General features: G+C 58.1%; 2 protein-coding genes across 2 annotated transcripts; both read left to right on the forward strand.

Moving 5' to 3' along the window:
• Window positions 1–1,509: 1,509 nt before the first annotated feature.
• On the forward strand, window positions 1,510–8,166 carry CSF3R (colony stimulating factor 3 receptor). The gene is made up of 16 exons (XM_058819827.1): window positions 1,510–1,602; window positions 2,407–2,502; window positions 2,769–3,068; window positions 3,144–3,267; window positions 3,342–3,511; window positions 4,180–4,334; window positions 4,507–4,666; window positions 4,986–5,068; window positions 5,392–5,605; window positions 5,779–5,967; window positions 6,131–6,232; window positions 6,448–6,594; window positions 6,762–6,902; window positions 7,025–7,115; window positions 7,248–7,329; window positions 7,777–8,166. Exons 2-16 carry the CDS (start codon window positions 2,433–2,435, stop codon window positions 8,164–8,166), a joined length of 2,418 nt encoding a protein of 805 aa, XP_058675810.1. The 5' UTR covers window positions 1,510–1,602; window positions 2,407–2,432.
• A 509-nt stretch (window positions 8,167–8,675) lies between these two features.
• MRPS15 (mitochondrial ribosomal protein S15) lies at window positions 8,676–15,750 on the forward strand. Its single transcript, XM_058819834.1, has 8 exons — window positions 8,676–8,809; window positions 9,665–9,727; window positions 10,268–10,343; window positions 11,067–11,115; window positions 11,642–11,726; window positions 12,903–12,961; window positions 14,924–15,115; window positions 15,565–15,750. Exons 1-8 carry the CDS (start codon window positions 8,734–8,736, stop codon window positions 15,703–15,705), a joined length of 741 nt encoding a protein of 246 aa, XP_058675817.1. The 5' UTR covers window positions 8,676–8,733; the 3' UTR covers window positions 15,706–15,750.
• The last annotated feature ends 1,018 nt before the right edge of the window (window positions 15,751–16,768 follow it).

A 16,768-nucleotide genomic window follows, 5' to 3' on the forward strand; every position in this document is an offset into this window, starting at 1 on the left:
GGCACGCTCGGAGCCTGCTGGGACGAGCCTTTCCCAGGGCGAGGCGAGCCCTTGGACGGCCGTGCGCTGGTGATGGACGCAAAATCCCCTCCCCAGCCCGATCGCAGCCTGCGGCGGGGCCCCAGCGGCGGCGGGCGCTTGCCGGTGTCCAGCTGGGTGTTCGCAGCGCGGCGCCCCCGGTTCCCACGGAGATGCCCAGGTCGCCATGGCTACCCACGGATATTCCTGCTCGGCTGGTAAACAGCCCGCACGGCACCGCCTTCCGTCCCGACGGGCCGGGGCTTGTTGCTACACCCCAGGGAAATGTTGCGAGGGCAGCTCACCCCGGCCTGGGCAGGCAGTGGGCATCGGCGCCGTGCCCCAGCCCAGGGTGCTGAGCCTTCAACCCACCCCTGCCAGCAGCCTGACCCTTTACAAGCTGGGCAGATTTGGGGGAAAATGCCTTTGCTTGGACTGTCGGGCTGGTGAGGTCGGTGCTGAGAGCCCCGGGCCATCCCCTTCGCCTCAATGCCAGATCTGCCCAGGCTGGTGTCCCACCACACGGACACACCCTGCTGCTCCCAGGGCTCTGCTCTGGACCCCCAAATTTTGGCAGTGCTGGGCTATGTGAGCCCTGTGTGAGCGTGGAAATGAAACACCGCCCCAAGCCGGAGTAAACAGCTCTTTGCACAACAGCCGCCGGGGTTGCGAAGGCTCTGAGTGTGGCAGGGTTGAGCAAACCTCTGTTTACCCCCATGCCAGCCCCATCCGAGTGCCCAGACATGGGATTCCCCCCCGGGGCTGTGCTCCAGCCTGGCACGGGTGGGCACGGCACGGCACGGCCCCAGACAAGGAGCTGTGAAATAACATTGGTTAATGGTCAGAACTGGGAGATACTGGTGGCAACATCATGGCACAAGTTAAGGGTCAGAACTGGGAGATACTGGTGGGAACATCACGGCATGGGTGGGCACAGCATGGCACCAGACAAGGAACTGTGAAATAACACGGGTTAAGGGTCAGAACTGGGAGGTACTGGTGGGAACATCATGGCACGGGTTGCCCTTGTGGGCTGCTCACCCTGGGGCAAGCTGGACTATGTGGACGTGGACACAGACACGGGTGTGGGGATGTGAGCTGTTCCCAGGCAGCATCACACAGCTGGGTTTGCCTCCTGCCCCTTGAGTTGCTCATTCCCTCACCCATGGCCTGCTGCCACTTCCCCCAGCGCCCCTCTGCCGTGTCCCCCAGCCCAGCCGGGTGTGCCCAGGGCAGCTGCAGTGAGGAACTGTCCGTGCCCCATCCCGGCTGTGCCAAGCCCAGCCCTGCAGCGGGCAGGGTGGAGGCCGGGCGCTGCTCGGGGTGCCCGCGCCCCCCGGGCTTTCCTGCCTGCGGCGAGAGAGGAGGGGGTCGCAGGCTTCAGGGAAGTGTTTTGCAATCACCTTCTTCACAGCGTCACAGCAACTAACGGCCCTGGTTTTGAGGAACTAACGGGGAAAGCAGCATGTTAGCAAACACTCCGGGCACGGCCAGCCGCCGGCTGCCGGAGCCCCGCGCTCGGAGCGGGCCGTGAGCGGCTCCCGGGCACGCCGGACACGGAGCACGGGCGGGGATGGAGGCGAGGTAAGGATGGAGGTGGGGTAGGGATGGAGATGGGGTAGGGGTGGGTGACACTCAGGTCCCACTGAGCAGCATCTGGTCCGTGGCTGCTCTGCCCATCCCCTGCCTGGGACAGCCACGCGTGCCGAGTGCCCAGGGGTGGCCGCAGTCCCACTCCCACACTCAGTGCTTCGCCTCCCTCTGGATGTTGGCTTGGGGGTGAGGAGCTGTGGGCAACTGGGTGCAGTGTGGGCAGCCCCTCCTGGGCCACGAACGTGTCTGGGACCCATCCGGGACAGAGGATCCACCGCTCCCAGGCCATTCCAGCAGCAGGCAGGGACAGCCGAGAGCGGCGTGGGCAGGACCCCGCAGCCCCGGCCAGTCCCGCTCTGCTGCTGTCGGTCACTCGCTTCCCTCTCCCAGCTTATCGCCCTCCGCCGCCCTCACCCGCCCTCAAACCGCAAATCTCTGCCCGGCAGCGGCTGGAGATAATGGAGATAAAATCAGCCCGTGCCTGCGGGTGCTGTGCCCGGGACGGTGCCGGGGTGCGGGGGACGGCCCCGCGTTCCGGGCTCTCTCCGCGTTCCGGGCTCTCTCCGCGTTCCGGGCTCTCTCCGCGTTCCGGGCTCTCTCCGCTGCGCTTCCCGCCCCAGCGGCTGTGGCGAGCCGGGGGCGGAGGTGTCAGAAGGGCTGCGGGAAGGGCTGACGCTGACAGCGAAAGGACATTCTGCTCCAGGAAGAGCCGCTGACAATGGAGCCCGGCTCCTTCAGCTCACCTCGTCCCCAGCCCTTGCCGACCCCCAGGACAAGGCGCTTTCTCCGCTCCAGGTGATGCCAAAGGCACGGAGGAGACCATGGGCAGGCGCGGGGCTGGGACACCCTTCCTGCTGCAGCTCTCCCTGCTCCTGCTGCTCCAGCTGGGCGGTGAGTGCGGGCCCCGTCCTGTCCCGTGCCACGGGCACAGCATCCCCAGCAGCCGCTGCCCCCCGGGGCAGGCAGGAACGGCGGGCACGGGCAGGATGGGGCCTGGCACGTGCCCGTGCCTTGCCCAACGCTCGGCTCTTCCTCTCCAGAGTGGGGGGCCCATCTAAGGGAAGAAGCTCGTCCCTGTGTCCTGCCTGGGCGCTGAGGAGCTGAGGTGGCTTTGGCACAGCTGTGCCCAGGGTGTGACAGGTTTTTCCTGCCCACAGGGACACTGGGCTGCGCCTCGGTGACTGTGAGCCCCCCCGTTGTGCCCCTGGGCTCTGCTGTCAGGGCATCCTGCACCATCCAGAGGGAGCTCTGCCAGGGCTTGGAGCAGGGCAGGGTCCGGATCAGCTGGATGCTGGACAACAAGCCTGTGGCTGGGAGCCAGCGCCAGGGCCCGGGGGGCACAGAGGTGTCCAACCTCACCCTGCCCCGCTTCAACCACACCCAGGCCAGGCTGTTCTGCTGTGTGGAGTGGAATGGGACCAAGCAGCGCGTTGGCATGGCCGAGATCAGGGCGGGCTGTAAGTCTGCTGCCACTGTGGGTCACCCTCCTCCCCAACAGGGACGGGCACTTGTTCAGGCTCTTTCTCCTCCAGATCCTCCTGCAAAGCCCCTCAACCTCAGCTGTGTCCTGAACCTCGATGACTACGGGCTGACGTGCCAATGGCAGCAGGGAACCAACAGCCACCTCCCCACCAGCTTTGTGCTGAAATACATGGGGTAAGTCCTGGAAATATTATCCCCTGCCAAACCCCACAGCAACGACCCTGAGCCCAGTGCCCTGTCTGCTGCAGGAGCAGAGCCCAGGCAGTGACGGGCTGCATGCCGCGAGGAGGGCACAGCCACTGCACGGTGCCACGCCAGCTGCTGCAGCTGTACCGGCAGATGGACATCTGGGTGTCTGCCACCAACGCCCTGGGCACCACCGAGTCCGAGCACCTCCTCATCGACCCCATGGACGTGGGTGAGTGACTGCACACAGGTCAGGGGCCAGGGAAGCTCGTCAGGTGTGTTAAAGTGACATTAAAGCACGTGGGGCCCATTTTATGGGCAGGTTCTGTGATGAATGTCCTGGCGGGATGAATCGGTGCCAGCGCTGCAGAGCAAGCAGCACGCACCGGGTTATGAGCTGCCAGTTGACCTGCTGCACTCCACAGCTCCTGCAGCAATTGATTACCCATTTATTCAGCAGCTCTATTAATAATGGATCCTGTGCCCATAAACTATTTATAAAAGGAGCCTTCCCAGATGGAGAGATTTATCCGCCCTGATCTGGGGCTGGGGAAGGGCTGCCCAGGAACCAGCTGAGCTCTCCCATGGATGTGCCACACTCTCACCCCCAAGCCTACCCAAATGTGGGGTGTTCCAGGCACCATGAAATCTGTTTTCTCTGCATAGGCATTAATGCAGAGCTGTGCCAGTGTTGCATTCCTCCATCCCAAGCAGGGGCACACACCAGCTCCTGCCCCTTGCCACCAGCCATTCTCCTAAATGTTTGGGGGTGGTTTCCCCCATTTCTTGCCGCAGCACCCTGGCTGCAGCTCTTGGCATTAACAAAAGGCACATGTGAGGTCATGGCTCTGAGCATTGCCCACCACAAACCTCTCCAACTCTCCCCTGCCCTTCCTGCAGCCAAGCTGGACCCCCCAACCCTGCAGAGCATCCAGTCCATCCCCTTCCAGACCGACTGCATTGCCCTGGCCTGGGATGTGGCGCGGGGCACAAAGCACATGGACCTGCAGTGTGAGCTGCGCTACCGGGCCCCCGAGGACCCTGCCTGGGCCCTGGTGAGTGCTGTGGGGCAGGGGGCTGGGCAGGAGCCGGGACCCTCCCTCTGCTCCAAGCAGTGGGAGCGGGGGGTCCCCATGTGAGTAGGACAGCAAGGAGTCTCCTGAGCCCACAGCAGGGCCAGTCCCTGCCAAGGCAGGAGCCAGCACAGCCCTGGTTTGGCTGTCCCAGGTCAGTGGCATCATCGGCCAGGCGGGCACGGCGCAGCGCTGCGGTTTCCTGTTCGGCACACAGTACAGCTTCCAGATGCGCTGCCGGCGCAGCTCAGCCTCGGCACTGGGCGAGTGGAGCGAGTGGAGCCCCAGCAGGAACTACACCACCCACGAGAAAGGTGAGCGTGAGACACCCGGGGGTGCCCTCTCCTCGAGCAGGCAGGGGACACACAGCATGGTGCTGGGCACACATGGTACAGCACTGGGGACACATGACACAGCCTTGGGGATGCATGGCACAGTGCTGGGGACACACAGCACAGCACTGGGGACACATGGCCCAGTGCTGGGGAAATAGGGCACAGTGCTGGAGACACATGGCACAGCATTGGAGACGCACAGTACAGTGCTGGGGACACAGCTGGGGACACAGGGCATAGTCCTGGGGACACAGCCACACGGGCCTCTCTCAGCTTCTCCCACCCCCTCCCATTGCAGCCCCCACAGGGAAGCTGGACGCGTGGTGGGGGGCTCAGCCAGCTGGGGCCGGGGGGCGGCTGGAGGTGCAGCTGCGCTGGAAGGTGAGCAGGGAGGCAGGGGGGCATTGCCTGGGGGGCATTGTCTGGGGGGCATTGTCTTGGAGGGCATTGCCTGGGGGGCATCTCTGGGGGGCATTGCCTGGGGGACATTGCCTATGGGGCATTACCTGGGGGGCACTGACTGGGGGGCATTGCCTGGGGGGGGGGCATTGCCTGGGGGGCACTGACTGGGGGGCATTGCCTGGGGGGGGGCATTGCCTGGGGGGCACTGACTGGGGGGCATTGCCTGGGGGGGGGCATTGCCTGGGGGGCACTGCCTGGGGTCCCCGCAGGGACTGGCACCCACCCGCCCTGCTCACACCCAGGCCCCACGGCAGCGGGAGGCCAACGGGCGAGTGCTGGGCTACCGTGTGACCCTGAGCCCCCGGAGGAGCGGCAGGGACCCCCCCACCGTCTGCAACACCACCCGCACCCAGTGCAACTTCTCGGTGCCCGCGGGCACCAGCAAGGTCTGTCTGTCAGCCTACAACGCCGCGGGCGAGTCGGCACCGACCGAGGTGATCCTGCTGGAGAGGACAGGTGAGGGCAGTGCCCCAAACCCCCGCGGGTGCCCCGGGCTCTGCTCGCCCCAGCGGGCTGCGCGGCCAGGGCAAGGAGAGGGCAGACTCCAAACCACGGGGGGAGATGTGGGAGAGGTCTCCTCCTCCTCCTCCCTCTCCTCTCCACCATCCCAGCTGTTTGTCCCAAACCAGGTCAGCCTCTGTCCGGGCTCCGGGCCGTGCCCGGGGGTGAGCGCAGCCTCTGGGTGTACTGGGAGGCACCACTGGCCCCAGTGACCGCCTATGTGCTGGAGTGGCAGCGGGTGGCAGCAGAGCCTGGGCACTGCAGCGGGTGCTGGCAGATGGAGCGTGATGGGGCAGCCACCACAGCCCTTATCCAGGGTAAGGGGGCCTGCCAGGGGGCTCTGGCACCCATCCTGACCAAACCAGAGCCCCCAGCCCACTCCCCACCCTGCCTCCTCCCTCTGGATCCACCCCAGGGTGGGTGGGCTGGTGCCGTGGTGCTGGGGGCTCTCAGCAGTGCCCCCCCTGCTCTCCGTTGCAGATGGCATCGAGCCTTTCCAGCGCTACAACATCTCAGTGTACCCTCTGTACGAGGGCACTGTCGGGGTGCCCGCCCACACCACAGCCTACTCCCAGCAGAAAGGTACGTGGGAAGGGAGCCCCACCAAAAGGAGGAACCACCTCTCTCCCTTGTACCCCAAATCCAGGGGCTGTAGCAAAGAGCTCAGCTTGGGGGGCTGCATTTGTGTCATCTCTGAGTGAGCCTTGGGGGCGTCATGGTGGGATCCCCCCATCAGTTCCCACCCGAGGCACTGGCTTTGCTCAGCACTTGGTCCCCCTTTGTCCTGCTCTTTCCAGCACCATCCCACGCCCCCAAGCTGCACCTGAAGAGGATCAGCAAGTCAGAGGCCGAGCTGTGCTGGGAGCCGCTGCCAGTGGAGGTGCAGAACGGGTTCATCACCAGCTACACCATCTTCTGGGCCAGCAGCATCACCAGCATGGCCAGTGAGTCCTGCCTGCAGCACCACTGACCTGGCCCTCTGTCCCACCTCAGTGTGCTGGGTGGAGATACCAGGAGTCCCTGTGTGCTTCTCAGAGAGGGTCAGGGAGTTTGGTGGGTCCCTGCCAGCAGGTGGGGGCACTGCCACACCAACAGCCCCGTGTGTCCCCAGGTGCCACCGTGAGCCCTTCCCTCAGCTCCTTTGCCATCCGGGGGCTGAAGCCATCGACCCTGTACAAGGTGCACATCATGGCATCCACGGCTGCTGGCAGCACCAACGGCACCAGCCTGACCCTGGTGACCACAGTGCTGGGTGAGGGCTGCGGCCACCCCACCAGGGGCACACGGGAGGGGACCTGGTCCTGCCCAGCCTCGTGGCACAGCACAGCTGGCAGTGCCCACTGCAGCTCCCTGTGACCCTGTCCCTCTTCCCAGATGACAGCGAGCTCCAGTTCCTCTTCCTGAGCCTGGGGCTGGTCTTTGTCGGGCTCATGGTGTTGCTCATCTGCCTCCAGAAGAATGAGCGGTGAGTGGCAGAGCCCTGCCCCGCTGGGACAGGGTGGCCTTGCAGAGCTGGCATCCCTCCAGGAGCCAGTCCAGCACTGAGGCCACCCATTCCAGCCCGCCTCGCTGAGTCCCCCATCCCCGTGGTCCCCAGGATGAAGGAGCAGCTCTGGCCCAGCGTCCCCGACCCTGCCAACAGCAGCCTGGGCAAGTGGGTGCCAGCAGCACTGCCACAGGTGAGAGCGTTTGGTGCTTCCCTGGTGCCCACCCAGCTCATGGCCCCGGGAGGGACAGCAGGGGCAGCTGGCACTGCTCATGACCTCCCGCTGCTCCCCCGGTGCCCACTCAGCACATGGCCCCCAGAAGGGACAGCAGGGATGGGTGGCACAGCCCGTGACCTCCCTCGGTGCCCACCCAGCACATGGCCCCGAGAGGGACAGCAGGAACGGGTGGCATTGCCCGTGACCTCCCTCGGTGCCCACGCAGCTCATGGCCCCGGGAGGGACAGCAGGGACAGGTGGCACCACCCGTGACATCCCTCAGTGCCCATCCAGCACATTGCCCCCTGAGGGACAGCAGGGACAGTGGCACCACCCGTGACATCCCTCAGTGCCCACTCAGCCCATGGCCCCGGGAGGGACAGCAGGGACAGTGGCAGTCCCGTGACATCCCGCTGTCCCCAGGAGCCGCTCCAGAGCCTCGCCGCGAGGGAGCCGGGCCCGGCCGCCATCTCCACGGTCACCGTGCTGGAAGGGGAACCGGGCAAGCAGCCGAGGAAGGAGCCCCCCGCTCTGTCCGCCGCTCCCCCGGCGCTGCCCCGGCCCTACGTGCGGCAGGAGGGCCCCGGGGAGCCGGTGCAGTACGCGCGGGTGGGCGCCGCGGGGTACCGGGGGCAGCGGCTGCTCCCCGAGCCCGCTCCCCGCTTCTACGAGAACCTGCGGGGCCGCGGGGACGGCGGCGGCGGAGGCGGGGGGGAATGGGCGTTCCTGGAGGAGCCCCCCGCCACCTTCCCGCTGCTGCAGGGGCTCCGCATCGGCGGCGCCGAGGAGCTGCACGAGTGCCGGGCGGATTAGTGTGGGATGGAGCCGGGCAGCGGCACCGGGATGGAGCCCCGGGGTGCGGGACACCGGGTCCGCCCCCGGGGCTCCAGCCGCACCCCGGGTCACTGCCCGGCTCCATCCCGCTCTCTGTGCGTGTCCCCTCCCGACCATCTCCCTCCGAAATAAACGGGGTCGTGCTGAGAACAAGCCGGGCGTCTCTGCGGGAAGGGAACGGGAACGGGACCGGGAACCGGGACCGGGACCGAGACGGGGATGGAGATGGATGGGGATGGGGATGGGGATGGGGATGGGGATGGGGATGGTACCGAGACAGGGACAGGGACAGGACGGGGATCGGGACCGGGACGAGGACGGATAGGGGAAACCGAAACGGAGACGGAGATGGAGATCTGGATGCACATGAAGACCGGGACGAGGGTGGGGACAGTTAAGGCACCGGGAGGGCTCCGGGATCGGGACAGGATCCTGGACGGCCATCGACGCGCTCGGCGTTCGCTCCGTCCGCCCTGTCTCGGCGCTCGGCAGGCGCGCCTGGGCAAGATGGCGGCGCCCATGGTGGCCTGTCGGTGAGCGCGGGCCATGCTGGCGCTGCTGGGCCGCGGCCTGGCCGGGCCCGCCCGCGCCGGGGCCGCCGCGCTGGGCAGGGCACAGCCCGGTGAGGGGCACGGGGGATCAGGAGGCTGCTGGGAGGGTGGAAAGGGAAGCGAACCCCGCTGGAGGAATTGGGAGCGGCCGGGGCCGCGGTGGGAGCTGAGGGTGCGGGGAAAGGCGGTCTTGGAGTGGGCTGGGGGCCCTCGGGGGGTCACACACCGGGCTCGTGGTTTGTTCCTCCTGAAAAGAGACGGGGCACCGGGTGACCTTGGGGTACCCGGGGTGTGGGGGTCCCTCGGAGCAGCGGGAGCGAGCGGGGGTGGCCGAGCCGGGCACAGACGAGTGGCCTGAGGCGGGTCCTGGTCCCAGCAGCAGGGCCCTGAAGGAGCAGCTGGAAGAGTTTGTTCTTGAAAGGTCAAAGAATGACCGAGTCCCGGCTGGTGATGAATATTCGTGTCTGTGCCAGACAAAGGTTGTCCCCAGGTGTCACTGCCCCTGAGCTCTGACACTGCGGTGGCCCAGAGCAGCCCATCCATGTCGCTAATGAGATTAATTAATTAATCAGTTAATTCAGCAGTTTAAGCCCTCTAAATGATCACATTTGCCCGGGGGGGCTCTGACACTGCTCAGTGTGTGCAGCCAGCTCTGCTGCTTCAGCCCTGGCATTTGCCCACTCTCAGGCAGCAGAGCTTGGTTTGTGTTGGCACCGTGTGAGAGCCACCCTGAGCCACCCCAAACACCTCTGGGACAAAGATCTGCCTGGTCACTGCTCACCCAGAGTCTCAGTGCTCTGACCCCACACCCAGCAGTGTTTGACTGTACAGAGGAGCACACAGCACAGAGCACTGACTGGACTGTACAGAGTATTTGCCTGGACAAGTGCACTCCTGTCTGAATCCTTTCTGTCTCTCCCACCCAGGCTGCAGTCCTGTGCTCCAGGCAGCCAGGGGCTATGCCAGACCTGTGACCAAGAAGAGGAAAGGTATGTCAGCATCCACAGGAGCAGTGTTTTGCTGTTGGCATGCTCAGAGCTGTGCCCTCATGGCACAGAAATCATTCCAGAAATGGTTCCTTGCAAGCTCAGAAGATTCCCTTTCTCCTGAGTGTGGGGAAATGAAGGATTGTCAGTAGCAGGAGATCTGTGAGGGTGGGCAGGCCCTGGCACAGGTGCCCAGAGCAGCTGTGGCTGCCCCTGGATCCCTGGCAGTGCCCAAGGCCAGGCTGGACAGGGCTTGGAGCACCCTGGGACAGTGCAGTGTCCCTGCCATGGCAGGGGGTGCAATCAGATGGGCTTTAAGATCCCTTCCAGCCAAAACTGTTTTGATATTCTGTGATCTCTGAGCTCAGTGGATTGTTGTAAATACATGTACACCACATTGTAAATCCAGAGTGCTGAAGGGAAGAGACTGAACCCATTTTTGTCACTCAGTTCTGCCCTCTTGGCTGGATCTGCTCAGTTCTTCAGCACATATCAGAGCTCTGACTTTGTCCTGCTCTTTTCCCAATGTTCCTCTCTCTGCAGACATCCCCAGCCATCTGGATGACCTTCCTCCCACCATGCTGAAGAAGGATTATGCCAATCTCCCCATCATGAACAGGTATGGACAGGGAGAGGGAGTGGCTGCTCTCTCCAGGGGTTTGTACCTTAAAAATGAGGTGTGTGTGAGCTGGCACCTGCTCACTAATTAGTTATTAATGCTCTGTGGGCACAAAGTCAGTTTGAAATCAAATTTACAGACACAGACAGTGGTCAGTGATTGTTCACTCTATGTGAGATTGAGTGCTGGTTGCCAACATCCTCTGTGGGCTTTGTAGTCCATAAGAAAACAAAAAAAAAAAAAAAAAAAAACATGAAATAACCTTGAAATACTAGAAACAGTCATCTTGGAAATAATCTGTGCCTGTCCTGAGCTCAGGTGATGGAGAGAGTCATTAAACAGCTCCACATGAATTCAGCTGCTGCCAGATTTGGGCTCTGGGGCTCAGCACTGTTGTGCTCTGCTGCAGAGCTGCTCATGTGTGGTGCAGGGAGGGCCCCCAGTGGTCCAGCTGTGACTTTCACTGCTCTCTGAAGGAACCAGCCTTAAAATTAAATATTTTTGCAGCAAAACTACTCAATACTCCTGTAATCTGAGCCATGATTTTGCTTAGGAAAGTGAGCACCCGTTTATGGCTGCCAGGTTTGGCAGGAGGAGAATCCCTGAAAATTTGTGGAGTAAATTAAAGCTGAGAAAAGGGAGTATGTTCTGAGAAGCTGAGTTAATTTCTGTTGTTAAGTAGAATTGTTTCTGGTTTATAAGCTAATTTGCCATCCCTTGCAGCGTGGATGATGTGGTGAAACGCCTGCTGTCCCTGGAGATGGCAAGTCAGGTCAGTGTCACTGTGCTTGCTTGAAAATAAAACAGATTTAATGAACACCTTCATGTGAGACTTGTCTATGCTGTTAAATATCTTTCCCTTACTGTATTTCTAAGTGACTGGAAACATGGGGTGATGAAATGCAGTGAAAATCTGGTTTGGTCTTAAAATTTATCACACTAAAGTGGTAACAATTGCATATTAAATTGAAACAAGAAAGTATTCAGGGGTGTCAGGGCACTGAGCTGTTCTGCTGCTGCTCATGGCTGACCCCCTGTGTTCTAAAAACCATTGCACTGGACAGCAGATGTGCTTCAAGTTAATTTTACTTTCCATTTGCCCAAAAACCAAACAGGTAGGGAAGTGGCACAAAGATCTCCATGCCATTCCTCTGTGCTGCCACTTCACCTTAAAAGGATGTAAAAGGATGTAAAAGCAATTCACACTGAAGGTGTGAATTGCAAAGCCCTTATGTGGGTGTTTGGGAAGAGAGCTGAGTGTTCTGGGACAGTGACAACCTCTTTTCTGTGCCCCACAGAGGGAGAAGTTGAAGGTGAAGACACAGCAGCTGGTGGAGAAGGTCAGGAGGTCTCCCCATGACAATGGCTCCTTTGAAGTGCAAGGCAAGTTAAAAAGGGAAGGGTATTGTTGGCAGATGAAACTTTTCTGCTTCTATTCAGCTGTTCCCACCCCAGCACTTGCAGTTTGCTGTAGAATTCAGGAGGATCTCCTCCAGGAGAGCTGCTGAGGGGCAGGTGGCCTGCAGGATGCCCTGCAGGGCTGCTCCAGGTCTGGGAGTGTTGCAGAGGCTGCTGGGCTGCTTCCAAATTCCTGCTCCACATCCACCCTCCAAAGGCACTGTGTGCTTTATTCTGCTTGGAGTGCTTCTGCGATTTGAAGCACTGAGCTGCAGCTGTTACCAAAATGAACCAAATTCAGCCACAGAGCCCAATTTTTTCTGTGCATCAGAGAGCTGTGGCTGAGGCACAGTGGGGACAGTGCAGGGACAAAGGTCTTGCTGCACTGACCAACACTGACAGCTCCTTTGTCGTCAGCAAAGCCCTTCAGTGCCTCAGGATGCCACCAGCCCTCCCTCCAGAGCCTGAAATCCCAAAGATCTGGCTGCTGCCTTTGGGAAAAAAACCCTTTTATTGCTGTCTGCTTCCCCAGAGTTTAAATCCCACGAGGTGAAACAAATGTCAAATCACTGAGAACTGAATGAGTGCAAGAGGAATAAATTCACAGATAAATTTATATGAGTTGCTAAAACCTTACTCTCTAATTAAACAGCCTCATAACTATCACAGCCCTGCAGGTTGTGTGTTCTTGTTTGTTGTGCTGTGGGCTGTGGGCAGGGACTGATTTGGGCAGTTTTTGCTGTTGTCAGGAGCTGCTGTGGCAGTGCTTGTTGTGGACGGTGTTTTGTTGTGGGCAGTGTTTTCCTGTGGGCAGTGTTTGTTCTGCTGCTGTGGGCATTGTTTGCTGTGGGCAGTGGTTTTTGTGCTGCTGTGGGCAGTGTTTTGTTTTGGACAGTGTTTTGCCATGGGCAGTGTTTGCTGTGGGCAGTGGTTTGCCATGGGCACTGTTTTGCTGTGGGCACTGTTTTATTTTGGACCCTGTTTTATTTTGGACGCTGTTTTGCCATGGGCACTGTTTTGCCATGGGCAGCCCCTGCTGTGCTGCTGTGGGTCCCTGGAGGGGCAGCAGTGCTCAGCTGGCAGCTTGAGGCAAGGCAGATGATCCTAAATCACCTGGGAAAGCTGCTGCTCTCACACAGCTTCTCTCTCTGTCCTTCACAGTTGCTATTTTGACTGCCAAGATCCGCACGCTCGAGGAGCATCTCCAGAGGCACCCCAAGGTAACTCAGGGATCTCAGCCCACAGCTGCTCAGGTGGTTTGCTCAGTTTATTACAAAAGGAGTTTAATCCTGGGGATTATGGCTTTCCTAAGGAGGTTTATGAAATAGTTACAGCTGCTCCTTGGTGCCAGGGTGGGGAGCTGCTTGCTCAGGCACAGCTGGGGTCTCGCCCACTCTGCTCTGTGTTCTGGTTTGTTATTGTAGTGGAGGAAACAGCTGAGCAGATTCCTTTGGGCAGACCTGAGCTCCATTGCTCCTCGCTGTAGATGTGGCTTCACCCCTTAGTTTTGGCTAATTAATGATTGCAGCCACAGTAATAAACAAAGAGCAAAATCTGTGCTTGTTCTGCTCATGAAAATGTTTGGTGGACAACGCTGTGTGAATGTCCCACTCCCCTGCCTAGGTTCAGGCCCAAATTTGAGACAGCTTGCCTGAATTTATGTTCATAAAACAGATATCAAAGATTCTTTATGCAGGGCAGAAGAATGGATCCAAAAATGGATTGATTTGCATTTGAAAGAAGTGCATAATTGTTATTCATGAAAACTTGAAGGGTATAGGAGAACAGAACTGAGCTTTTTATTACAAGCCACCAGAAGCTGTACCAAGTGTTGAAGTTGGACTTTTTAGAATTCCTTGGCTGAATTTTTTACATAAATCACTTGTATAGGACAGGGAGATGTCTCCTGTGAGGCATTGCCCTGACTGGTGTGGCTCAGGCTATGCTTGTGCCCTTCCAAAGAACAGCCAGTCAGAGCTTAATTTCTGGCAACACAAAGGTAAATACTTCTGTTATTATGAAGCAGCACACTTCAAGAGGAGCAGGTTTTAGCCAGAAGACCTTCCCTGCAGTTTTGGCAGAGCCTGAATCTATGCACAAGCTGAAAAGAGTCTTCAGGGAAGGTGAAGGTGCAACCATGGAAGGGAGAAAGCAATTCCAGTGCAAAGTAAATTACATCTCCTTGGATCAGCTTGTGCTAACCTGATGTACTCACAGCATCTGCCAACAGAAATTGTTCTAAAACTCTGTCCTTACCTTATCATTGCCCTTCATCCAAAATCTGCTCTCTTCTCAGTAATTTACTGGACAGGCAGGACGATCTGCTGCGACATTCACATTTTCTGGAAAAACCCCTTTGCCCAGGATTTTTCTCCTGGGAAGCTGAGAAGCCTCAGATAAAAAGGAAAATAATAATTATCTGATTTGCTTCTCCTCTGTTTTGCTCCTTTGGAATGTGTTTGGAGATTGTTTACCCACAGGTGATTGTTTCATTGGATTCTGCTGTGAGTTTTCACTCTTTGACCAATCAGCACCAAGCTGTGTCAGGACTCTGGAAAGAGTCAGGAGTTTTCATTATTAACTTTTTAGCCTTCTGTAAGTATCCTTTCTGTATTCTTTAGTATAGTATTCTTTAATATAATATAGTATCACAAAATAATAAATTAGCCTTCTGAGAACATGGAGTCAGATTCATCATTGTGATATTTGCTGGGATCCCAGATGAAGGAGGAATTGAGAATCTGACTTTATGTTTTTAGAAGGCTAATTTATTTGTATATATTACATTACATTACATTATATCTATACTTAAGAATAGAGAAAGGATACAGACAGAAGGCTTAACAAGAGTGATAAGGAAAACTTGTGACTCCTTCCAGAGTCCCAGCATAGCTGGACAGTGATTGGTTATTAAGTAAAAACAATTCACATGAAACTAATCAAACAATCACCTGTGGATAAACAATCTCTAGACCACATTCCAAAGCAGCAAAACAGGGAGAAGCAAATGAGATAATATTGTTTTTATTTTTCTGTGAAGCTTCTCAGCTTCCCAGGAGAAAAAATCTTGGTGAAGGGATTTTTCAGAAAATATGACAGCAACACATCATTCCTTCCTCTGTCTGGAGGGATGCAAATGCAATAACCTGCCTGCAGTGGAGTGAACCTTGTGTGCTTTGCAGGACAAAAGGAACCGCAGGTTCATGCTGATGGGTCTGGACAGGAGGAGGAAGATGCTGGGCTACCTGCGCCGGGTCAACTACAGCACCTTTGAGAACACCTGCAAGGAGCTGGGCATCCAGTACAGCCCCCCCCAGCCCTACAGCCGCCACCTCACCAAGCGCTGGATGGTCAAGAAGGCTTTGTGCACCAAGGTATGGAGCAGGGAAAAACCCCTCTGTGAAAGTCTGGGAATTCGGTTTTATGGCATTCACGTTTTCTGGAGAAATCCCTTTGGTCAAGAAGGCTTTGTGCATCAAGGTATGGAGCAGGGAAAAACCCCTCTCTGAAAGTCTAGGAAATTGATTTTGTGGCATTCACATTTTCTGGAGAAAATCCCCTTGGTCGAGAAGGCTTTGTGCATCAAGGTATGGAGAAGGCTGCACAGGAAAAACCCCTCCGTAAAAGTGTGGTCTCAGAAGTCTTTTCCAACCTGAAAGGTTCAGTGATTGACTGGGTGGCTGTAACAGAATAATCTCAGATGGTTTGCTGGAGCAGGGAGGAGGATTTGATCTGGCTCCTGCTGGAACCACTTTGCCTGCAGCAAACAGCCTGGGCAGCAGCTCTGCAGGCAGCTTTATCTCTCTCCCTTCTGCTTCCACAGGTGTTCCAGGAGAAGCAGAAGCTGCAAGCAGCTGAGAGACTGAAGAAGAGGAGAGAGTGGCAGGCAAGAGCAAGAGCTGCACGGGAACAGCAGGAGAAGCAGGTGCAGGAGAAGCAGGCACAGGAGGGGACACCTGTGTAGTGGCACAGCCAGGCTGACAATAAACTCCTGCCCAAAGACCTGAAACCTCTTTGCTCGTGTGGTGTGGGCACCTGGGAAGGGCAGCTGGTGGTTTGAGTGGTTTAGAAATTTAATTTCAGGCCGAGTGCTGGGCAGGTTGGTCTGTGAGAGGACCTGGGGACTCCAGCACTACCCTGCAGTTCTGTCAGTGGGAACAGCTCAAGGGCTGCCTGTGCCCTGTCAGCACAGCGTCCAGAGGTTTGCACTGCCACATCTTCTTAGATATTTATAAGCTGAAACTTAAGACATTTAAATTTGACATTATGAATAAATTCTCCCCTGTGAGGGTGGGGAGACTCTGGCACAGGGTGCCCAGAGAAGCTGTGGCTGCCCCTGGATCCCTAGAAGTGTGCAAGGCAGGTTGGATGGGGCTTGGAGCAGGCTGGGACAGTGGAAGGTGTTTCTGCCATGGCAGGGGGTAGCACTTGATGGGCTTTAAGGTCCTTTTCAACCCAAACCATTCCTCAACGTGCTGGGGCTGTGTTTGTGCACTGGGATGATCCACACGGGGACCAGGGATGATGGCACAGGGACAATGCACACAGGGACTGGGGGTGATGCACACATGGGTTGTGACAATGCACACACTCACACTGGGACCATGCACACATAGACTGGGACGATGCACACACGGATCAGGACGATGTGCACATGAGTCACGATGATGCACACACTCGCACCAGAACAATGCACACTTAGAACAGGAGGATGCACACTCCTCATACCAGGACGATGCACACACTCAGATCAGGATGATGCACACATGGATCAATCAGGACAAGGTACACATGGATCACGATGATGTGCATGCTCACACTGGGACAGTGCACACTCAGATGGGGACGATGTGCACACGGATCAGGATGATGCACACACAGATGGGGATGATGCACACAGAGATCACGATAATGCACACTCAGATCGGGATGATGCACACTCAGATCAGGATGATGCACACTCAGACTGGGACGATGCACACTCAGACTGGGACGATGCACACATGGATCACGATGATGCACACACA

This window comes from Ammospiza caudacuta, chromosome 25 (genome assembly GCF_027887145.1).
Source record: "Ammospiza caudacuta isolate bAmmCau1 chromosome 25, bAmmCau1.pri, whole genome shotgun sequence".
NCBI lineage: Eukaryota > Metazoa > Chordata > Aves > Passeriformes > Passerellidae > Ammospiza > Ammospiza caudacuta.